This window comes from the organism of the source record quoted next, unplaced genomic scaffold (genome assembly GCF_019419815.1).
Source record: "Pyrus x bretschneideri cultivar Hongxiangsu unplaced genomic scaffold, Pyrus_bretschneideri_v1 Contig54, whole genome shotgun sequence".
NCBI lineage: Eukaryota > Viridiplantae > Streptophyta > Magnoliopsida > Rosales > Rosaceae > Pyrus > Pyrus x bretschneideri.
In genome coordinates, this window is record NW_025999792.1 from 2,395,959 (window position 1) to 2,420,497 (window position 24,539).

General features: G+C 38.4%; 1 protein-coding gene across 4 annotated transcripts; it reads left to right on the forward strand.

The window, feature by feature from the left end:
* The first annotated feature begins 8,941 nt into the window (after window positions 1–8,941).
* LOC103933278 (regulator of nonsense transcripts 1 homolog) lies at window positions 8,942–22,415 on the forward strand. Of its 4 annotated transcripts, none has more exons than XM_009342948.3 (29): window positions 8,942–9,598; window positions 12,033–12,284; window positions 12,385–12,555; window positions 12,708–12,758; window positions 12,873–12,965; window positions 13,089–13,184; window positions 13,277–13,327; window positions 13,414–13,532; window positions 13,900–14,008; window positions 14,255–14,377; window positions 14,453–14,524; window positions 15,160–15,231; window positions 15,330–15,396; window positions 15,472–15,614; window positions 15,699–15,770; window positions 15,870–15,998; window positions 17,208–17,363; window positions 17,513–17,626; window positions 17,711–17,809; window positions 17,888–17,965; window positions 18,143–18,277; window positions 18,749–18,823; window positions 18,967–19,084; window positions 19,584–19,960; window positions 20,071–20,133; window positions 20,221–20,292; window positions 21,070–21,201; window positions 21,274–21,372; window positions 21,630–22,415. In XM_009342948.3, the coding sequence occupies exons 1-29, from the start codon at window positions 9,068–9,070 to the stop codon at window positions 21,762–21,764; spliced, it is 3,804 nt and encodes a 1,267-aa protein (XP_009341223.2). In that variant the 5' UTR covers window positions 8,942–9,067; the 3' UTR covers window positions 21,765–22,415. The 4 variants fall into 4 exon arrangements, with proteins under 4 accessions (XP_009341223.2, XP_009341224.2, XP_048426588.1 ...); XM_009342949.3 differs by having other exon boundaries at window positions 19,587–19,960; XM_048570631.1 differs by having other exon boundaries at window positions 13,089–13,181; window positions 19,587–19,960.
* The last annotated feature ends 2,124 nt before the right edge of the window (window positions 22,416–24,539 follow it).

Here is a 24,539-nt window from a genome sequence, read left to right on the forward strand (position 1 = left end):
AAAAAAGTTCACTGCATTAATCAACTTTGGCGTATAGTCTAATTCACAAATTTTGGGTTACGCCCAAAACCTTAGATCTGCACCCCAAGCCATAACTCCTCCCAAAGACCCCAAAACCCTAGATTTGCACCCCAAACCCTAACTCCTCCCAAAGACATTCTGAAATCCTAAACTCAGAATGATCAACCCTAGACCTTGACTGACTTTATAAAACTCCAAAACAATAAGAGTCAATCACGGACTCTAATGAACCTTTCAAAATCCTAAAACAAATAAACTTGAGTAAAAATTGCAGACTGCAAGTTTAAGAAGGGAAATTTTATGGGTTTTTTCATTAACACCCCACATAAACATATATTATTAAATCACTCATGTATATTAACATGAAATCATTATTTAGCCTCAAAAAATTTAAAAGAAATTGAATACGCAAATTATATACTAATATGAACCTTAACTCTAAATTGGTTGTCTGAACCCAAACCCTAAAATCTTAAAACCCCTAATTGACAAAAACCCCCAAATTGATAGAAACCTAAACCCTAAAAAAAATGTTACAAATTCGTAACCAAACGTACTTCATTATGGATTTTGTAAGAACTACAACATTTTTTTTGTTATCAAAATCTATAACTACTCCAAAACAAATTTTCGATTTCTCAAAAAAAAAAAAAAAATCCATTATAATATAAAAAAAAAAATTTCTCTAAGTGGTAAGCTTGGGAGTTGGCACTGCTTTCTTTTTAGTTTTGTATAGTAAAAAGAATTGAACCCATTATGATTTTGGAAAAAAAAAATTCACGCATGTCCTATCATTTTTTTTGGGTCAAAATTTTGTGAGATTGACTCTAAAGGAGTAACAGAGAGGGATACAAATTTTGAATTTGTGCTCTACCAGTAAAATAAACCAACAATCGAATGTCATGTAGTCAACCTCATAATTAGCATTTACATGTTCAGCGAGAGTCTTGAAATTTGGAGGTGTGGTGAGAATGAACAATGAGAGAATGTTGAAAGTATGTGAAGAATGTAGGGTGTATGTAGAAAGTTTGGGGTGTGAGGGTAATATAGGAAAGTATGTGAGGTGTACTAAGATAAATTTTGATTGAAAAAATAGATGTGGGGTGTATTCAACAATATGTGAATTGTTTCTTTTACCTTATAACATAATTATCATTAAGTACAAGGTAAAGGCATATATTGTCTAGTAAACTACCACTTAAGTTGTTTAGGGTTAGAGCCAAAATAGTCAAAAGAGGACACGTTGAAGACAGCCGGAATATGACCTGTTAAAAGAGCATTAGCCTGCATAAACAACCACTACACCTGATCTTTACTGCTAATCAAGTTTGGAATTTCTGAAAAATCAACGCATGCGTATATGTATTGGAAGGGTTCCTTTAAAGATTATTCAAGTCGTTGAACTAAAGCTAATCAACTTCAACCTGTGTAGATGAGACAATTATGGTGGCAAGGTACCACCAAAATTGTTGTTTTTGAATTCCAGCTCAACAAGAAATGACAGGTTGCCTAGGTGGGGATTTGAGAGCAAGAAAAGCAGCCTAGTTTGTGCTGAAGTTGGCTTGTGCTGCTACTGAACTTGTTTTTAAGATAGGTATGTATATACAAGAGTATTGAACTAGTAGCAACTCATTTTCAATGAGGGGAAACGAGTTGTTGCTAATGTTGTGCGCTGTGAACCAAGAAATCATAAGAAATAGGAACTCAAGGGTAGTCTTTTAATCTGTTGGGCAAATCAATCTTTAGCAGCAATTACATATTGTCAACCCGGTAAGTTTATAAGTGTATTGAATTTTATGTGGTTTTTAATGTTTTGAATGGGTGCAAAAATAAATTTACATATTGAATTGGGTTGTGAGGGTGATTTAGGTAGTAAAGTTGGATTTCAAGAGATATCAATAGTTTAATTAAAAATAATATGAGTGTAGAGAGTAAGCTGGGTGTAGAAATAGGTTATATGGGTTCAAATGAAATTTCCCTTTAACGAATTAAGACCTGTTTAACAATTATTACAATCTTTAGTTTTTTAATTTATTAATAAATTAAAAACTTGGTCGTGTTACTGACCTAATTTAGTTAGGAATGTGATTATGTAAATATTTATAAGATTTTGTTGAATCATTTAGATAGTGTATTAATTGAGATGTATTACTTGAACGCAAGGATTCTTTCTTCTTTACTAATATGAATAAAGGCACATTACGGTAAGAATTCTCTCCTCTCTTTTGCCGCTGCACTGCCATGTCGTATTGGAGTCTTTCAGATTCATGAAATTTTTCATCTTTCTCCATATGGTATGCCCCTTGTCCTTTTTCATTACAGGCTAGTAATGGAGGAGGACAAATGTGGAGTTGTCATGCAATGCTTTGCGGGTGACCTTCGGTTTTAGCTCATCGGAGCAAACTTAAATTGGTTGGAACTCTCAGGTTAACCATTGACTTGATCATGACTGTGTGCATTCTAAACTCGTAGGTCATTGCGGCACGTTGTACATCGTTTGATATGAATTCGGAGCGAAAACCTAAAGAATCCTGCAGAAAATTTCAACATGTGCTATGAGTGATAAAATGGCAATAACGCCTTCCATGTAACTTGAAATTGAGTTTCGGAAAATTCTACAGAAACCTACTTCTTTATCTTAGTGATGATATATGGTACCAACCCTAGTTTGCTCCAAGCAGGTACAATTTAATCTAGGAAGTCAGTAGTGCTACTGCGATGTGCTGCTTGTATTGGTTTGTTGTTTAGCTACTTTGTGTGCTAGATTTGAGACCGTTCTTTCTTCTAGAAAATTCTGGAAGAATAAAAATGTGATAACTCGTCCTAAATTTGTCGTATTTTATATTATCGAATGTATGAAATTACCAAATTACACTTGAAGCATGAACGTTGACTTTCGTTGACCATCTCATCATAATGCATATTACTAATTTTCTTAGTTTATTCTTATCGTACTCATCGCCATGAACATGTAGGTGCGAACAAATTCGAATTTTGGAGTTATAACAAAGATTTTACATTACGAAACGTCGAACGTCTTTTTGGATATTTTGTGTTTCGTCTTTAGTGACCTTGTTTTGTGAACCACTAGAGCCCACATGTTCCCCCTTGTCCTCATGACCCTCTCCCCTCTATTATTTCTTATATATCTCTCTCTACAAACTCTCTCCCTCACCTTTCAGCCCTCCCCTTTCCCTCTAAAAACTAGCCCTCCCTGAAGGCTCCACAAGCAACAACAACACACAACAACAACCTTGACTACACCACCACCTTCCCTTGTAGTCCCTATGAGTCCTTGAACCAGAAAATAGAAGAAAAACCTTTCGAAAACTTACTCCCCGAGCTACATTGTTGAAGGAACTTCTCCAGCGATTTCTCGCCATTTCCAACAAAGGTTCGAAATTGGTCCCTATCATTGTTGATCGTGTTTAGGTTCACGATTAGTAAGTTTTAGCATGGCCTTGGTGGTGTAGGAACACGGAAAAGATAAAAAAAAGTCACTGTGCGAATCTGGAAATTTCCAGGCAGTGGTCGTTTGGCCATCTTTTAGGCCAACTTCGGCCACCACTGAGTCCCCACTTGGTATGAATCTCTTCTCCACATTCCTAACTACATTTTAGCTTTTGAATCACTTAATTTGGACTTGTATCGAGCTCGGAATGGGCTTTTGAAGTTGGGGGAAAAATCTAGGATTTTTCTAGGTTCAAAGGTCGGCGCGTGGAGCACATGCGCCTTCTCTGGAGATACTGTGCTCTGCCACCATCCACGGTGGCGCCCGGGACTTTTTCTGTGACCAATCTCGGTGTATGGCCTTTCGGGCCACTATTATGTGGCAGCGCGTGGGGGAACCCGAGGTCCCCCCTTAGATTTTTCAATGTCCTGAATCCGTTTACAACATTCGTTTTCCTAAATTCAATCATTTTAGTAGAGTTTTATTAATTGGTCCCTATATGTGCTTAGGTGCGTTTGTTAGTGACGTTTCTGTCCTACCTAGTTCGAACGACTCTTCAACGACGAAGTATCTGTGAGTGGACCCCTTCCAAAATACATGATTTAATTACTAGAAATGCATACATGAAAGGCATGATTTAATGACTGCATTTTATGAGACGTTTATGAGTTATCGGATTTATGCTTTATGAAATATCATGCTTTATCGAATTTATGTTTACTGAGATATTTATGAATATGATTTATTGATATGATGTTTGAGCTATTGAGTTCCAATGAGATATATTTTCGAAAGTTTATGTTCATGATTTTCTATGCTTACTTAGTGGAAGATTTATATATGTCTTCGGGAGTGGAAGATTTATATATGTCTTCCGGCGGGTGATGAAAGGCCTTCGGGCGAATGATACTTATATATGCCTTCGGGCGGGTGATGAAGGGCCTTCGGGCGAATGATACCACTACTAAGCACACTATATATGATATATGTTTTACGAAGGTTTTATGTCATGCTAGGGTTTTTGGAAAACCTATTACTTATTATCCTATATGAGTTTCCTAAAGCTGGGGGGTAGTACGTTGAAGAAAAACTGTTTTAGTATTACTTATATATAAACTTGGTCCACTCATGTTTTGTTTTGCATCCCCTCAGGACCTAAGAACGAGGCATACGACTCGAGCTACGAGGCATTCCCATATTAGTGAATTTGTGTCCTCTTTTCTGCGTAGGACACCTCTTGTAATAGCACTTTCTAATATTCCTTCCGCTTGTATTTCGAATTAGTAGTATGCTCTGAACATATCATGCATTATCACTTTTAAATTGTTGGCAGTTGAATATTATATTTTATTAAGGTTTGTACTTGATTACTATATTGCGTTCTTACTTGCAAAATTTATATGCATGTTTTACATGTTCTCAGCATGTGCATTCCTGAAATGTCACCCTTGGGTGTCGGCCAGCACATGGCCATCTAGTTGTCATTCGGACTCCATGATTAAGGCGCGTCAAAAAATATTGTAGCTCGACTTCTTATCTTTTCAGCCACATTTGGCATGATATGGGAAAAAATTAGGAAGGCTTTAAAATCTTCATTTTCCCATAGCTGCGCAGTTCTGACAGCTTCGATTGTCTTTATACGCAAGACAAGAAGAATTGGCTTTGTCGAAAATTCCAAAACTTTGATACAACAATCTTGGGCATCTTAACTTTCGGCTTCAGCTAGCTTTCTATCAAAATTCATCTAGGAAGTCAGTCTTTCATTGAAAATCATTCAAGTATGCAGAATAGGTTTTAGGCACAATTACATTGCCACCATAACTTTTGTGAGAGCACACACCCCAGTTGGAGTGTTGCTAGACACAAACTGAGTTGTGAGTATACTTCAAACGAGAGGTCCATAAGTCAAACTTGCGATGAGGTGTTGGTCTACATGGGACCAAACCTGTCTTCGCTCCCTTGCATGGACACGCTTCTCTTTGAGTTTTTTTTGTAATTCTTTGTGCTGTAACATGATTGCCATGCTGCCTTGTAAACCCATGATGATTCATATTTAAGCTCAGAACTCGAGACTTAGTTCTGAAAACTTTTACGCCTTTTCTAGGGGTGACTTGCCTCTAAGGTACTTCTCCCCATGTTGAGATCATGCCATATTCATAAAAAACGTTGTGCCATTGTCGGAATTACTGGCTCCCTCGAAATAGTGTTGGACTAAAAGGAAGAAGGGATGTGCAATTAACACATATCCCCTTAAAAAAAAAAGAAAAAAAAAAAAAAAAAGCAATAACAAATAGTTAGATCAAACTCTTTGTTTCCTGGTAAAGCGGTTTAAACTTTTCCAAGTAATAAGATAATAGAAAAAAGTAAATAAAGGTATTCGAAACCCTCCATTTTTGTGTTCCTCTAGGAAAATCTAGGTCTTGCGATATAACTCTTCTTCACATCATATGGTGTTGGGTTCGTGATTCGTCAATCCATCATGAAGTAACTGTGAACGTCGTCCTTTTTTTATCCCTCACATATAGGATTTTTACCATCAAATCAACTCCAATTTGGTCCAAAAATGTCTCTTTTTAAAGCTTAAGACGTCCTCAACAAATCCTCAGAATGAACCTTCCTCTAAATATGTCATCTTGACCTTCAAATTACCCAAAACGCCTAGAAGCATCAATCTAGAAAAGCTACGCGCTGGGCCTTCTTTTCTTCTCCATGGTCAAATGGCTTGGAATTAAATTTTGAAATTTAGATACAATTATCTCAAATGACTCACAAATCCACTCTAATTAAAATTGCTCCAAAAGTCCTTCATTTGATCACTTTTTGCACTTTTTGCCCAAAGTAGATTTTCATGTCAATAGAGTGAGTTGAACGGGGGAATATGCATTTACTCTCAATGAAAGCACCAGTTGTTGAAACCAAATTTGTGCACATCCGTGGACGGAGGTGAAAACCAAATTGGAATAGCCCATGATCACCGTCAAGCCCATGATCACCATCAAAGGGAGAATGAGGTTAATTGGGGGTGTGGTTGAATTTGGAAAGGACTACCTACATATCTCCAAGAAGGAGAATCAAACCACGGGTGCAGTTCTATGAAAGAATGGTGTTATCCATCCTTGATGAATAACCTATGGCCGGGTGTTGTGAGATGAGTTCTCTATGGACGTGTCTACGTGTAGACGGCGGCACAAGGGCCTTTGTTACATATAGAGAGAATAAGTGTGTTGTGGTTTTGTAGAGGGAAATATGTAAATGTAGGTGGATATCTATAGTAGTCTTATAATCTTATAGAGAACACAGTGATCATCCCTTGATAAATACCCAGGATAGTGTCTTCATAGGGATCTTGTAGGGAGAGTAATCTTTATCAAATCAGGAAACTATTTAGGAGGAAATCTAGGATACGAACCCAATTTTACTAGAATCTTGATTATGTTGCCTAATCTCTAAGATATCCCAATTTGACTTTAATTAGGACTTCCTTACTTGAGAGACAAGTAATGTCATCAATGTGCTTAAGCCCAGTCCATTTGTCTATGGTTGTCTGACTTTGCTTGGTATTTTGACTTCGTCTGACTGATACTAGTCCAATCTGACGAAGGCTAGTCCGATCTGACTAAGATTAGTTTGATCTGACTAAGGCTGACTCAATATGACTAAGATGCCTATAAAAGTAACCTGTTTTGATCCATATCAGGCATCTCAACTTGTTTGCCTAATTATCACGTCCTATGGGCATTCCGGTCTTTCTTGCCACCTAAGGTGCCACATGCCTTAAGTCTAGAAAATCATGGTCCAACATCTATTTTCAAGTTTGCCACTCAATTGTGAGGGGTTATAAAAGTGGAATTATAGCATAAACCTCATTAGCGTTTATTTGAGCTAAAAGAGGGAACTATCACTTTCTCTTTTCTTCTAAGGAGGCCAACCATCTAGGTTATTCTACTAGCATTCAATCATCTCCTAGATCATCCATCTCTTCTTCACACATCATCCTTAGTGTGCAGACTAAGAAGCTTTCAACTTTGGAAGCTTTCAAGATTCTATTCACCAAATCCTCAAGGAGCAAAGGAGGAAGCAAGGTGCAAAGAACCAAGGAGAAAGAAAAAATCCAAGGAGTAAGGAGAGGACTCGAAGGCCCTCCACTTGGGTGACTACCTTGCTAACAAAAGAATGAGCTTCAAGGGTATGAAAGCTCAATCATTTTGCAAACAATCTTAGTTTACCACTCCCTAGGTCTTGAATTTTATGGGACTTAGATTTGTTTTTGAGTTAAAGCTTTCTTTAATTGTTAATATATATGCATATGTTTCTTACATAATCTTAATATGTCAAAAGTTTTCTTCACCTGACGGTAATTATGCCACCTACGTAAGTCCGAGCGCTTAAGGCCTCCTTACCAAAAAGAGAGCACAAGCGGAAGTGAATTCTAATAAAGTACCAAATATCAACGTTGTAGACTAAAGCAAAGGAACAAATAATCTCAAAATATGAACACTAGAGATAAACGTGGTTCAGTGTAACGCCTACGGTCACAGGCGAAGCACGACAAGAAATTTCACTAAACAAAAAGAGATTACAAAATGGTGTTTAACTCTCACAACCTAAATCCCACAAATTACAAACCCCAAACTAGATGAGTAGAAAACCCAAAACCAACGGAGAAGATTCTCCTAAGTTGTTCTCTCTCAAACTCACAAATTGACTTTCGCAAGTTTGTCACTCAAATAAACCACGCCAAATAACAAGCCTTAAGGCCCTATTTATGGTATAGGGCTTGTACAATGAGAACCCTAATAGGAAGTCAAATCCGAATCCTAATAGGCAAGGAATTCAAATCTTTATCCTAATCAAATAGGTAAATTATCAAAACTTTTCCACTAAACAAAGAATCCAAGTAAGAAGTGCGAAACTCAACCCATATACGACCCATAAACAAAATAGGAAATACGAGAGTATTTCGCTACTCATCTCCGATCGATCGCCCTGATGTCAGTACTCTTCAAACACTTCTTTGCTTTTGGCCGATTGTCACCGCTTCTAGATTCATATCCAACACTTTAATTTTGAGTTAATCACAACACTCGTGTGATGCCATTGGATGTGGTGGCCCATGGGTGTGGCGTGAGAGGGAGTGCTACACAAAATGTGGCCCGTCAACGGGACAAAATCAGGAAGGTGGGATGGAAGGTGATTTTTGTCTCTTGACCCGTAGAAACACTCGATCCGATTTGGATACTGATGAATTTCTCCTCCAAGAGACTGCACCCAGTCACTGCCCAATCACAGTGGCGCGTCGCAAATATTGCAAAAACAGTTTTAACCTATATTTGGGTACTCGCCCAAAAACAGAACCAACAAAACCCCCTCACACGCACTCTCTCTCCCCTCCTCTCTCTCTCTCTCTCTCCCTCTCTCTCTCTCTCTCTCTCCATGACGTCTACAACCATCACACCTCCCACACTCGCTTCTCTTCCGAAACATCTTTCTTCTCTCTTCGCATTCGTTTCTTGACCGAACCCTAACCCTAACCCCCTTTCACTCTCCTCATCTCTCTCCAAAACCCTTGACAAATTTCAATTCCACACCCCAACCATGGATTCACAGCCCAACAACCTCTTTGACACGGCGTCGCAGCCCGACACCGCCAATGACGCCTACACCTTCCTCGAATTCAACACCCAAGGCGAGGACTTTGACTACCCGGAGTTCCGCGACCCGATTCGGTCCCCTGTCGCCTGGCCCACCGCTTCAGATTCCTTATCGGAACCCGCTGACCGTGACCGTGGCGGGGGTGGAGTCGGATCGGACCACCAGTCTGATGCATCACCGGTTTCAGCTGCCCCGGGCGGCGCCACAAAGGCTAGGGCAGGTGGGTCGGGCAGTAACGCCGGGAATAATCAGGTGGTTGACGTCCTAACTGCTGGGATGAGTGTGCTTAACTTTGAGGACACTGGGGATGACGACAATTACGAGTTTGGAAAAGGGGATTTCACGGAACATGCGTGCCGGTACTGCGGCGTGTCGAACCCGGCGTGCGTTGTGAGGTGTAATGTGCCTTCGTGTCGAAAATGGTTCTGTAATTCAAGGGGGAATACCTCCGGCTCCCATATTGTGAATCACCTGGTAACTCACCTGGTTCGGAGTGCTATTGTTTCTGCCTGTTTATTTATATTTTGGGTTTTGCGATTATAATTTTCGGGTATGAATCCAATGGGAATTTGGGTAAGAAGTGGAAGGTACTAGTTTCAAAAGGGATGCCATTGGAGGAAGTTTAGTAGTAAGAGGATGCAGAGCAATAAGTGTTTTTTGTTTTGAGAGACAAACTAGCTGATACGATGATGGGTATCACGTGTTGGCATTGCTTGTACAAAGATTGAACTTAATTTTAGGTACATTTAGAGCTGCAATATTATGCCCCCATGATGTTTGGGTTTATTATCCCTGTTTCAAGATGTTTTTAGTTCTACATATTGGGAGTCGATGATGAAATTTTGGTTTAAACATGGTATTGGATGACAAAAGTGCACCGAGAGATAGGAAGCAATCTGGGTAAGGAGAAAGTAGATTCTGATGATTTATCTTTGTCAATTTAGTCTCTGAACACATATAATCGGACCTTAGTGATGGGTCCAGCCAATTATTAATCATGGCACCTTATACTCATGGACCTTTTTTTTTTTTTTTTTTCCCGGAGTTGTAGTTTGGTTGCATGAATGATTTAACAACTTTTTGAGCTATTGAAGATTCATTTGGTTCATGTTGATGTTACAGTTAGGTTTGGCCATATATTTTAGAATATATAAATATATGAGTTGATTTAAATAATTTTTCGTAATAACATATGCAGTAATGTGCTCTTATATATCTATGCAAATTTATAGAGATACTTATTTATTGACACGAAAATTTGGAAGTCTTCTACTTCCCACACCACTTATTATTAAACTTCCATTAATGAAATACACTTGACCAGAAATTTTGGATCAATATTCCTCTGATTTGTCTGGGTGGATGACATTGGATCTTACATACGAATGGAGTTAATGATTACATTGGTTTAATATGATTTAAGCAACCAGCATTATACTTCAGGTTTTGGTGTTTACAAGACTGCATGATTTGATTTCTGATACGTCTTTTCTGCCAATCATGTGGCTGTTCTTGAGTTGATAGTACTCTTATTATTACATTGTATGATAGAGCATTAGAGTATCATTCATATCCTCTTTCAGTTTATGTTAGCTCGAGTAGGATCATGGATGGGCTACAAATAATATTTTAAAGTTAAAATCAATGTTTTAAAAAAAGAGCCTTGAGGAGCGCCTAGGCGGCCTTCGAGGCGGGGCAGTGAGGAAAACTCCTCTGCCCAGTGGGATTAAGCTTAAACTTGCCTAGGCGTGGTCGAGGTAGGCACGTGAGGCGTAGCAGGGGCTTTTTTTGTTTCAAGGGTTAAGGTTTCTCACTTACAGTGAATAAACTTTTTATTTGATTGTTGATTATTCTTCTATAATGTTTGATTTTGACTCTATATGTTTGATTTCGACTCAATATGTTTGATTTCGACTCTAGATGTTTGATTTCGACTCTATATGTTTGACTTCGACTCTATTGTCCATTATATTATATATATTAATAATTTTAGGTCCCGTGAGGCTACGCCTCATGCCTCAAGGCTTTCGCCTAGGTAGGACTATTCATGAAAAGCCTTGGCTTCGCCGTTGCCTATTAAAACATTGGTTAAATTACAAGCTAAATTAAGGAGTCATAGTTTCTATGGTGGAGTTTGATTGAATTGAAGGTTTTAATATCTAGGTTATACCAGTAAATGTTTTGTATAATTGATGATGGCTTATTTGGGATTGCTTCTGTAGGAACTAGAAGTGCTTACACTAGAAACACATTGAAATTTCTATTAAATATCCAAGTGCCTACTCTAAAAGCTGTTGAAAGTGCTTCCTGAAGAAGCATCTAGCAGGTGCTTCTTCAGAAAGCAATTCTATGATCCAGAAGCACTTCAAACAGTTTTTTCCAAACGCAATCAGAAAGTGCATTTGGCTGTCAGCAAGCGCATTTATCCTGTCCAGAAGCAATCCCAATAGGCCCTAAATTACTTGGGCTTCAATTTCTTCGCTCTAGTGTAATGGGAACTTACCATAAACTGCCTCATTTGACTTCACTTCACATTGAGCAGACATAATGTTTTGTAAAAATTGAACTGCTTCTTCCATTCATGTCTTTTGACTTTTTCAATCTTGAAAAATTAATCTTTGTTGATGCTTTGAACAGCCTTTTCACGGGCGAATTTTTAAGGATATGCAACCACAAATAATCTGTTAAATATAAAGAAAGTACCAGCTGTTGGAGCCTCATATCATACATAACTTTTTTTCTCAATAGCATGCTGATTCTTGGGTGGTTGCATATGGTTGGTTCCCAAATGCAAGCTTGAAGATAAATCTTTCAATTGCTGTATACTATTAGCTGACATTATTAATAAGGGATAGACATTGCATTCTGATAACTCTGCCTAATTGGTCTGTTATGTTGGGTTTTGTAGGTCCGAGCCAAACACAAGGAAGTCTGTCTTCATAAAGATAGCCCATTGGGAGAAACAATCCTTGAATGCTACAACTGTGGATGTCGTAATGTATTCCTTCTGGGATTTATTTCAGCCAAGACAGAGAGTGTTGTTGTTCTTCTTTGTAGGGAACCCTGCTTAAGTGTTAATGCATTGAAGGATATGAACTGGGATCTGAGCCAGTGGTGTCCCCTGATAGATGATAGGTGTTTCTTGCAGTGGCTTGTTAAGGTTTGGTATTTCACTACTCTGTCATTAGGCTAATAGTTATTTTCATCTGAGGCAATTTATGGTTTTCTGTTTAGGAGTTTTAAGATGCTGTGCTTTGCAGGTCCCGTCTGAACAGGAGCAGCTAAGGGCGCGCCAAATCAGTGCTCAACAAATAAATAAAGTAGAAGAACTTTGGAAGAGCAATCCTGATGCTTCCCTTGAAGATCTCGAGAAGCCAGGTGTGGACGATGAACCCCAACCTGTGGCCTTGAAGTATGAAGATGCTTACCAGGTGAATCTGTTTGAAATTCATTGTATATGCTTTGAAAATTTGAGAAGGCTGAAATCTTGTTCATTTTATAACATAGGAAGCCTTTGGAGAATTTGCATCTTCTAAATGGATGTTTTGCTGATAAGCTGATGTTTTTCTTGTTTCTGATGCAGTATCAAAATGTGTTTGCACCACTTATTAAACTTGAAGCTGACTATGATAAAGTATGAAGACTAATCTCTGTTTTCCTTTTTCTTTTCAATTCAAAGATTTCTTATGATCCCTGTGGTACAGAATGTGCAAGTTGTTAAGTTCTTATGATCTTAATTTTGTTGTAGATGATGAAAGAATCTCAAAGCAAAGACAATGTCACAATTCGGTGGGATATTGGTCTTAACAAGAAGCGTATTGCTTATTTTGTGTTTACAAAGGTGACTATCTGCAAAAAATTTGTACACTTTTTTTTGGTGAATTCTTTTAGTACCATATGCATGGTGTTCATTCTGTTCATATGTATGTATTTTGAACATTCAGTTTTTGTTTGGTTGCTGCAGGAAGACAATGAGTTGCGCCTTGTACCTGGTGATGAGTTGCGGCTTCGTTATTCTGGAGATGCAGCTCATCCAGCATGGCAGTCAGTGGGACATGTTGTATGCCTCCTTCCCGAAGCATTAAGAGTGTATATTGTATATGTGTTTTAGTTTTGTGGCACTTATTCTATAGTACTTATCCGCTGTTTCAGATCAAGTTAACTGCACAAGAAGAGGTTGCACTTGAACTTCGTGCCAGTCAGGTAGTTTTAGTATTAGTGCTGCTTATATATTGTTATCTAATTCATTAAACTTGATTGTTACTAATGTGTATTCATGTTGTGTGCAGGGAGTTCCAGTTGATCTGAACCATGGCTTCAGTGTTGACTTTGTCTGGAAGAGTACAAGTTTTGATCGGATGCAGGGAGCTATGAAAGCTTTTGCAGTGGACGAGACAAGTGTTAGTGGGTAGGTTTGCAGTGTTTTTTTTCCTTCATCCTTTTCTTTTTCCGCATCTTCTTTGGCAGACTTTTAAGTTTTAGAAAGAACAGCCTTTTGTTTCCAAAAAAAAAAAAAATTTGATAACATGCTTATCATTATGTGACTTATAAGTGTTGATTCTACTTCTGTGTTATAATTCTTGTATAGCTAAATATTTTATGGAGATGACAAGCATAAATTGGTTTTTAGAGCAGATATTGCATTAGCTGTTTCAGTTTGTATTTTATTCAATGAAAGTATGTTACCTAAAATGAAAGGAAAATAAATCATGTCAGGCTGCAGCGATTTTAATGTTTTGCATTTAACTTAAGTGTTCTTTATACTATTTGTGCAGATATATTTATCATCATTTGTTAGGCCATGAAGTAGAGGTTCAAATGGTCCGTAATTCATTGCCTCGTCGTTTTGGTGCACCTGGTCTTCCGGAGCTCAATGCATCTCAAGTATGATATTTTGATTATACACTTATTGTTATCCTCTATGTTCATGATACATTGAAGAGATTTTTGTTGAAGAGCTCTGTACTTTGCTTTCTTTTTTGGCTTATCCTCTCTTTTTCTATATACTAGTTTTTCACATCAAATGCATCTCCATCCCAAGTATTTTGTAACAGCATTTTCTAGGTCCTTTTCAGGATCCTTTGTTGTAATTGGTCTAATCTGAGTGTCTTAACACTTTTGTATTGATAGGTTTTTGCTGTAAAGAGTGTCCTTCAGAAGCCTATAAGTTTGATCCAGGGTCCACCTGGCACAGGAAAAACTGTGACTTCTGCAGCAATTGTGTATCACATGGCTAAACAAGGCCAGGGACAGGTAAATAGCTAACATTTGTTATTTCCTCTTCCTCTCTCTCGCCCCTGTTTTAATCACAATTTCTCTCTTTACCAGGTTTTGGTGTGTGCTCCTAGTAATGTGGCTGTAGACCAACTAGCTGAGAAGATAAGTGCAACTGGGTTGAAGGTAGAGGACTAGTGCTTGGCCTTTGCCTGCAATTATAAATTTATACCGACTCTAAAGTGTGTCCCATTTATTTTGTGGCTCTTTGAAAGAATATTTAAATATCCCTTTAGTTGTGTACGCAATGTTGTGCAGATACATAAATGGATTCTGTTTCACTTATATTTTATTAGATTGGAGAGCTTCTTATTTACCTGGGTTAAATGATGGTTTTGTTGCTGGGCTGTTTAGTAGTTTCCTTTTCTCTGAATTTTAGATTGCTCTTCTTTATGATAGATCGGTTGTTCACTGTTCATGTTGTTACTTTTTATATTAAGCTGAAATCTATATCCATCAAAGAAAAGTAATTCCAAGCAGCAAGAAATCAGAAAATGAGTACCTAAGCGTATTTGTTTCCAACTTAGAATGACTCCCTCTCAAGTATCACTTGTTCTGCTTTGTAAAGCATAGCAGTGTGTAATCTGATTTCTATTTGTTTGAAACTAGTTGGTTTACAGTTTTGTGCTGTTTATGAGATTCAGGAATTAACTCATTTTTGCATCAAACATTGCAAAAGTTTTTATCTATTATATCTCTTTGGTAATAGTAGGTTTCTTATGAATTTGTCTGATTTTTGTTTCTTCCTTTTGGTATTTAAGGTTGTTAGACTTTGTGCAAAATCAAGGGAAGCTGTAAGTTCTCCTGTTGAGCATTTAACCCTTCATTACCAGGTTTGTATTGACTTGTTGCCTTAATTAATAATTTTTAATCTCAGGTTCGTATCTTCTCACTTATTTAACTGGATGCGTACCGACTCTGTTCATCTCAGGTTCGTCATCTTGACATGTCAGAAAAGAGTGAACTTCACAAGCTGCAACAATTGAAGGATGAGCAAGGTCACTTCGCTTTTCTGAAAACTTCTATGTATATTTGTATTGACTTGATGCTCATTAGTTCCTGAAATTTTACAGGAGAATTATCTAGTAATGATGAGAAAAAATATAAGGCACTGAAGCGGGCAACCGAGAGGGAGATTTCTCAAAGTGCTGATGTCATTTGTTGCACATGTGTTGGTGCTGGAGATCCTCGATTGGCCAATTTTAGGTTCCGTCAGGTTGGAATAAGTCTTAAAGTAACAGTTAGTTACTATCTGTCACAACTTAAAAATAGCTTACACAAATCTATCCTCTGCTTGTAGGTACTTATTGATGAGTCAACTCAGGCTACAGAACCTGAATGCCTGATTCCTTTGGTTCTTGGGGCAAAGCAGGTACTTTGAGATCAAATATGTAGACGTTGCTAAATTTTGATTATGAGCTTGATTTTTAACAAGTTGTTGCCTGGAGTCTGATGAGAAATTTCGTATTAGGTTGTTCTTGTTGGAGATCACTGCCAGCTTGGTCCAGTCATTATGTGCAAGAAAGCAGCTCGTGCTGGGCTTGCCCAGTCTCTTTTTGAACGCCTCGTTATACTTGGTGTGAAACCAATTAGATTGCAGGTAATTGGTCCAAAGTTTTCAGTGTCTGTGCATGGGTAGCTGCGCATAGTATCATTTTGCTAGTGTACATTTACTTGCCCCTTTTTTTTTACATTTATTTGTTTGTTTATTTATTCTTTTATGTTGGATAATCAGAGATGAAATCTGAGTTTTGTTATTTGTATCAATGTATTATTAAAAGGCGCAGGCGTGGGCAAGGCGTTCCATGAATAGCCCCGCCTAAGCAGAGGCGTGAGTCGAAGCCTTACGGGACCTTAAATAATAGGGGACTGCTAAGAAAAACAGGGAAAACAGGGGACTCTTGGGGTTTTAAAAATAAAAGAAAAACTGACTTGGCCAAAACGACATCGCTTTGGGCCACGTCATTTAAAAAATATTAAAGACTTGGCCAAAATGACATCGTTTTGGACCAAGTCTTTTAAAAAAAAAATCCCTCCTCTTCTTCGTGGTCGTCTTCCTTGTGAAGATGCTGCACACCCTGCAACCCTAAACCCAGATGACAGCCTTCAACTTCGATTTACCCAGACAACAGAGCATTTGACTTTGATTTTGGGTTGCGGATGGATCTGGAAACGCCCACCAACCTGCCTTTAGGCTCGCCTCAGCCGCCTAGGCTCGCCTCAGTGAGTTTTTGCCCCCTCCCATTGGGCAGAGGCGTTATCACTTGCGCCCTGCCTCCAAAGCTGCCTAGGCGCGCCCCTAAAACACTATTTTGTATACCCATTCATCAATAGATATGATATTGGTCTTTTCTTCTTAATGTTACAGCATGAACATTCAATTCAATATTAAGGTGTGCCAATGAAGTTGTTGCTTTACTTATCTCTATCTCTTTATTGGAAGCTTGTTGCAGTTCTCAATGTATTTGCCCTTAACTCATTGTTTATTGCTTTGGAGTTTAGGTACCTGTATTTATTTTTTTTCCTTCTTATCACATTTTCCGTAACTTCTGTGAGCAAATAAACTTTATTGTGATTTAATTTGTTTGGATTATTCTCAACATTTAACCTGTTTGGTTCTTTTTTATTTAATTTTATTCTTCAGTCATCAGTCTTGTTTCTGATTCAAATATTAAGTTGCATAGTGTAGCTATCAGTGCACCATTAAGAGGCTTATGACACTTTCTGTGTTGTTGTATGTTGTTCACAGTGAAATTGCTCTTGCTTGCATGTGTTGCAAGGCTAATATATTTGTGTGATTTAATTTTAGGTTCAATACCGAATGCATCCAGCCTTGTCAGAATTTCCATCTAACAGCTTCTACGAGGGCACACTTCAAAATGGAGTTACCATCAATGAAAGGCAATCATCGGGCATTGATTTTCCTTGGCCGGTTCCCAATCGTCCCATGTTCTTTTATGTACAGGTAACAATAAGTGCCAGTTGAATAGTATAAACCATCTAAAAGTTTGTTGCAAAGAGTTACGCTCTGTCTACTAGGTGCTTTTCTGTCTGACATTTTTAGATCATATTATCTCCGAAGACTTGTTCTGGACTCATACAGCTGTGTTATAGATGGGGCAAGAGGAGATAAGTGCTAGTGGAACATCCTATCTGAACAGAACTGAGGCTGCTAACGTTGAAAAGATTGTCACAACATTCTTGAGGAGTGGCGTAGTCCCTAGTCAGGTGAACCTACAACATTCCTTATGAGTTTAGCATTTTATATCTGGATTCCATGTTTCATTAATTTAATAAAAATACACTTTGTAGATTGGAGTGATCACACCATATGAGGGACAGAGAGCTTATATTGTGAACTATATGTCGAGAAATGGTGCTCTCAGACAGCAACTTTATAAGGAAATTGAGGTAATATATTCATCACATGTAGAAGTCTTTGCTCTTGACCTATTTTGTCTATATTGCTTCATTGTTATGTTATTACAGGTTGCCAGCGTAGATTCATTTCAAGGACGGGAAAAGGATTATATCATCCTTTCGTGTGTGAGGAGTAATGAGCATCAGGTGAGTTCATAAAACCACTTGTGTGAAGTATGCACATTTTTCTGTTATCAATATACATTTGAATTGTTTTGTTGCTATTTCCCCGCCCGCGGCCGGGGGGGGGGGGGGGGGGTGGCGGGGAGGGGGGGCGGGGTGGGGGTTTGGGGACGATTCCTGTCTAATACACCCCTTTTTCAGGGCATCGGATTCCTTAATGATCCTCGCAGGCTCAATGTTGCTCTAACACGCGCTCGATATGGTATTGTCATTCTTGGAAACCCTAAAGTTCTTAGTAAGCAGCCACTGTGGAATAGCCTGTTGACTCATTACAAGGTATTAACTGTTCTCTGTAATTTTGATATTGTTGGTTTGTGTTGACCTGTGCCTTTTGTTTTTTATTCCAGCTAATAGAAAAAGACATTTTAAGTTTTTCTCAAGTATTTTTTGTTATTTAACTTGACAATTTTTTCTGCTAGTATGTATTTTTCGTTCTCGTCCTGTTTTTCTCAATTCCTTTTAGATCCTTTGGTTCATTGTGTTTGTAGTGTGGCAGTATAGTGAGTCGCTCAATTGTAGTTTCCAAAAGAAAGAAGTCATATTGGGAATGATTGGTGGCAGCTGGCTAATACTTATACGGCTGGCAGCATATTTGTTACTGCTAATTAATGATGTTTTCCTCCTGTCTATTTTATTCACCTTTTCTTCTTTCTTTGATTGTCATGTGCCCATTAAAAATGATTGTGCCGTATGGGTTGATATACAGACTCTAGCATTCCATAGTACTGACATTTTATACACCATTAGGAACACGAGTGCTTGGTTGAGGGGCCACTAAATAACCTGAAGCAGAGTATGGTGCAATTTCCAAAGCCTAAAAAGGTATGTCACTAGCAGAGAAGGCAAAAATTAAGTTTTCATGCTTTTTCTTTTGATGTACTCATATTTTTAATCTGTTGTGGGTTATGAAATCACCAATTTATGATGGATGTAAATTTGTTGTGCTTGCTCTTATGTTGACACAGATCTACAATGATCGTCGCCTATTCTATGGTGGTGGTCCTGGAGTTATCCCCAATGACAGTTTTGGGTCTGTTCCCTCAGCTGGCCAAAGTGCTGACAGAAGAAGTAATCGGGGTAGGGGTATGTTAGTACTAGTCTCTTTCCCTTTTTACCTTCTTTCTCCAGGAATTGTAGGATGAAGTGCACTGTTTGTTTTCAGCATGCTTTCCATTTTACTCTGATGGTGTTCTTGTTATCTTTGTTTTGATATTTCTTTTACTTTTCCTATTCCACCAAATACAAAAGTAGTAGGGATGAAAAAGGGAAGAAATCTATATGAAAAATTGAAGCCAATACTTTTAACGTAATGGTTATTGATATGTTAGTGTTTAGTATATAAACTTGGGTTCATTTGATATGGTGAATAATTCAAATAAACGGTTAAAAACGGTTGAAATGTTAAATTTTTTTCCTTTAGAAGTTAAAAGTAATTAATCTCACATAGACAAGGAAATAGATAAAATAATTAACCCCCGAGTTCTAAGTTTTAATCCAATAAATAAGTAGAAAACCTTAACTGGTCTCATATGCCTAAAATAATGATTTATCTTTCATCCTTATAAATTGTTTATGCCAAAAGCAGGTTCTTACCTACCTCCTGGCCCACTCAATGGTACCCATAAGCCTGGTGTACATCCGGCTGGATATCCATTACCTCAGGCACCTCTTTCACCATTTCATGGAGGACCCCTTTCTCAACCGTATGCTATTCCAACTCGTGGAGCTGTGCATGGACCAGTTGGAGCTGTTCCTCATGTCCCTCAACCTGGAAGTCGTGGTTTTGGGGCAGGACGTGGGAATGCCGGTGCTCCAATTGGTGGTCATCTTCCGCACCAGCAAGGCACACAACAAAATGTTGGGAATATGGGGTCTACCTTCAACATTCCTTCTCTTAAAAATCCAAATAGCCAACCATCTGTTGGTGGCCCCTTATCTCAACATGGATTTGTCAATAATGTTTGTACCGGCCCATTTTATCCTTCTGTTTTTCTCATGTGCCAATTCTCCCCTAGATCTTGTTCCCTCATCCGCCTGATGCATGTACTCTTCTTTGTTGTATGCAACAGATGCCAGTTCAAGGGCCAACCCAAACATTTCATGATGGATTTTCCATGGCGGGCATGTCTCAGGTCTTTCTCGTACTAAACATGATGTTCGTAGTAACTTGTCATGTTGATATTCATTTTTTAATTTCATCTTTGATTTTATGTTGCCAGGAATGTTTGGGTGATGACTTTAAAAGTCAGGGATCACATGTTCCTTATAATGTTGCTGACTTCTCCACTCAGGTACGAAGTTGTGGTGCTTTTTCTTTTGTTGTATTTTTAGTGTATGCTGGGCCATACATTATTTGTTTGTTTCTGCAGTGTATTTCTGGATTTAATTTTTGGGTAAAATATATTTTTGTTCACTGTGTTTTGACTCAAAATCACTTTTGGTCCTGTGGTTTTAAATGTATCAATATAGTCACTGTATTTCAATTTTTGTTAGCAATTTTATCACAATCCAAAGTGGATAAACCCGAGAAGTGTAAGTAGTTTTAGGAGGCCTATAGCGCGGTCTTTCAATCCCTTAGCAACATTTTCTTGAAAACAGACAGATTGTTTTCCAAAATGAAAATCTGGATTCTAACTTGTTAATTACCGCAGTTTCAAAATTGTTTTTAAATTCCTTGCAAAACCAAACACACTGACCGAAAATGACATCGAGGCAAAGTATAGTGACCAAATATGCATTTTTAGCCTGTGTTTTTGGGCTATGCCTTAAGTGGTTTGTTTAAGGATGTTATACAATGTTTTTCATTAATTACCTTTTTTGTTTACATTTTCGATGAATTAATTTCACATGGAAGAAGAGTTCCTACATCATGCAAAAGAAAAATTGAAAGGAAAGGGTTATTTATAGAAAGAGGATTTTCCCTTACCCTTTTTGTGTCTGCGCTATTTACTTTCCTAATGTACCCATAGTCTATGTTATGTAATTTAAGAACCTCTATTACTTGCAATTGCAGAATTAGTCATGTATTCGAAAAATTAAAACTGACATGATGCTAGCATGCTTTACAGGCTTCTCAAAGTGGATATGCTGTTGATTATGTTACTCAAGGAGCACAAGGTGGGTTTCCAGGGAACTTTCTGAACCAGAACTCTCAAGCTGGATATTCTCGATTTGGTAGTGGGAATGACTTCATGTCTCAGGTTTGCTAGTTTCCCTTTGTTGTCGTTAAATTTTTACTGTGCTTTGGGCAATTCTCAATTGCTTTCTTACAGGACTACATGCCTCATGGATCACAAGGCCTATTTACTCAGGTGGGCTTTAATGACCCATCACAGGATGGAGTTGCAAATGCCAATCAACTTCAGTCTCAGGTTTCATTTTATACCAATGCTATTTAATGGATTGTGACGGGAAAATAAGGAAATGGGAAGTAGAAACATTTGGCTGTTCTGTAATTAGGAAGTCCTTTCACATTGCTCTTCAACAGAGTTTAGTGGGTTGGGTATATGACGAAAATGCGTACTGCATTCTGCCTCTGTTCTTCTTCAAGTCATATTTAGTCATATTTTGGCTTGGTGGTGGTTATCCTCGCCAGTGCTAATAGCTGATAGGTTCGACATATTTGCAGGGCTTTGTGAACTCACTGTACTCTCAGCCTTTTGCCCATTACAACACACAGCCAATGAACTTGCAGGCCCCACAACAACAACAACAGCAGCAGGGCCAGACCTCCCAAAATCAGAAAATCCACTACAATGGTTAAGAGACTGGGGAATAATGGCTGTGATGGGTTATAGTATTTGCATTCAGCAACTTGGTTTGTGCTCTCTTGTGTGCCCAAATACAACTACCCTAAAATGCAGAAGATTTGTTGGTTGCGATCAGTGTCGCTATCTCCAGAACCTGTAGTTGAGGTGTTCTGGGTTTTGAGAATACTAACAAATAGAGTGGGCAAATGAGCATATGGGGTCTGAGCAAACAAGAGCGGCACATCCGCTGCTGAGAAAGAAAAGGATAACCCCAATATTACCTGCTTGAAGTTTTGTATTGTTCCGAAGAAAGGTAAGAAAAGATGGTTAAGTGAAATGAGAGCATTACATGGCATGGTTTTTGGCAAAAGGGTTCTGGCACCGGAAGAGACAGAGCGCGCTATATATGCTGACTGACAGGGAAATGACCCAATTTATTCATATACAGAAGCAGTTTTACCACAAAAAATTTGTACAGCATGCTGGGGAAAGTCGCCTAACCCTTTCAGCTCCTGGCATGTAGTTATACTCTACATTATAATTTTGCATCGACGATGATGAAATCTTTAGCAAGTGTTTATTCAGTGCTTGTATTGCTTGGCATTGAACCCTTTACCCCGGTGAGGTGGTATATAAAAAGGCTAATGATTGGTTTGTTTCTGTTATCCGGCTTCGTTTCCCCTCGATTCCCTTTTCCCTTTTCCTGTTTTGTTGACAAGTCTCTGAAAAAACCAAGGAAAAGTAGAACCACTTGACGCAAAACTAGCAAGATCCGCAGCATCCGCCCCTTCTTGTTACTATTAAAGAAAACAATCGTCTAAGCTCTCCGTGATTTGACTCGGGAACTCAACGAGCTCAAAACCTTCATGTACCAATTCACTTAGGCACTCGGCGGTCCACGGCCTGACATCCGTTGCCGCCCAAACCGTAGTACATCTGCGGCCCACACTCTTCAACGTCTTTTGCCAACCCACCCATCTCATCCGGGTTATAGAACACGTACGTTGGACATCAAATTACTCGTCCAATCCCAACACAGTTCCCTCACCTCGACTCGATCCCCGAGTCCGTTGGCCCCCGCATTCCTCAATAGCCCTGGGAAGGAGTGGCCCAATATTCATGAGAACGACTTAGGCTCGCTCCAAGCCAAGCTGCTGTCAATCCGGGGAGTCCTGTACCTGCACTGAGCTCGAGTACCGACTTGTCCTGGAAGTGGAAGTGGAAGTGGAAGTGGGCTGGGCCTTGAGTGGCCATCCAATTGGGTAGGACCAGGTACGAGGTCCAAACCCATGAGCCGGTGAGAGCTCGGCCTGTTGTTGAGTTGCTGACGTCGTCTAGCTCTTGGATTACTAGGTTTGGTTTGTACCCTTTATCTATTTCATGGCCATTATGTTTAGGCCTGGCAATTTCTTATACGATTCGTTAACACGACCCGAAATAACGCGAAAATAATGGATTTCGAATTGATACGTCAACTAATTGAGTGATCATCAGTCAAAGATTAAGAACCTGTTAATAACGGATCGTTAACAGGTTTAACCACGGGTAACCCATTTTGACCCATTAAGAAAAAAAAGTTATTTTGATGATCTTACACAACTAAAAAAACTTACTATAAAATACAATAGCCATAGTTTACATATTACTTATTAAATACTAGCCTTTCTGCACGCATTCATGCGCGTGTGAAAAATGCTATTTTTACATCACGGTGCGCAATGCGCCACTTAGAAAGAAAGTTGAGACAGAAACTACAATGGCCATTGTTATCTGTTTGGTTCTCCACTCAAATTGTCATCAGGGTCAATTAATAGTTGCCCTTCTTCTTGCGTTTCTTTGGTGGAAGCTTGCAAATGCTTCCTTTAATTGGTGAGGAAATTAAATGAGTGAATTAGTTGATTACGAACTAAAACCGTACAATGAAATGAGGCAACACACTCTCATTTGAAACATGCCCGACAATTCAGACATGGTGTTAAAAAAATTGCGGAGTAAGTTAATTTGCTGCAAGAAGTCCATAAAAATTATTAAAAAAATTAATTGAATGCATGTTATCAAAACTGAGAGAAAACAAAACTGAAAACATGAATTACAAACCCAATGAAAATCTCCATTTTTGGAAAAGAAGTTGTTCTTAAAGAGATTTAGACCCTAAAGTTCATCACTATCTATTTGTATAAATAATGAAAGAAGTAAAACTGAAGAGAGCTGGTTGGATTAATTGGAACACTGAGTCTGCAATTTCATTGATCCTTCTTCCCTACGAAGAAGAAATCAGAGTATTTATAGCTTTAAATTTAAAAGAAAAAGTATTAAAAGGATTATTAAAACTATTAAAGCAAAAAACAACATTAATTTAAATTTTGAAAAACCTGACTTCTGCATTTTTCTTCTTTAGTCCTGCATGTGGAACTGAAACGAACTCGAGCAAACACTGAAAAGAGTGCCAACAGTACCACAATTTCAGCTCCAATAACAGACTATTAAGCTGTTGCTTTCGCCTATAATTCCCTTACTAAGTAAAGGGTAATCCTACTTGAAAATAGGGAAAATAAAAAGTTGAAACAAAAACCAAACGTGTGAAAAAAAAAAAAAAAAAAAAAAAAATCCAAATAGACTCGAAAAACAATGAGCATTGAGTCCCTTCTCTAAATCAGTGGAGCAGTTCATAGAATTGGAATTATACTCCTCCGTTACCTCTTTGGAGACCAAATGGAGTTCCTGGAGTTCTCCACTGCTTCCCCTTGTAGCAGGGACGGAGTCACAAATTTTTTTTCGTGGGGGTATCT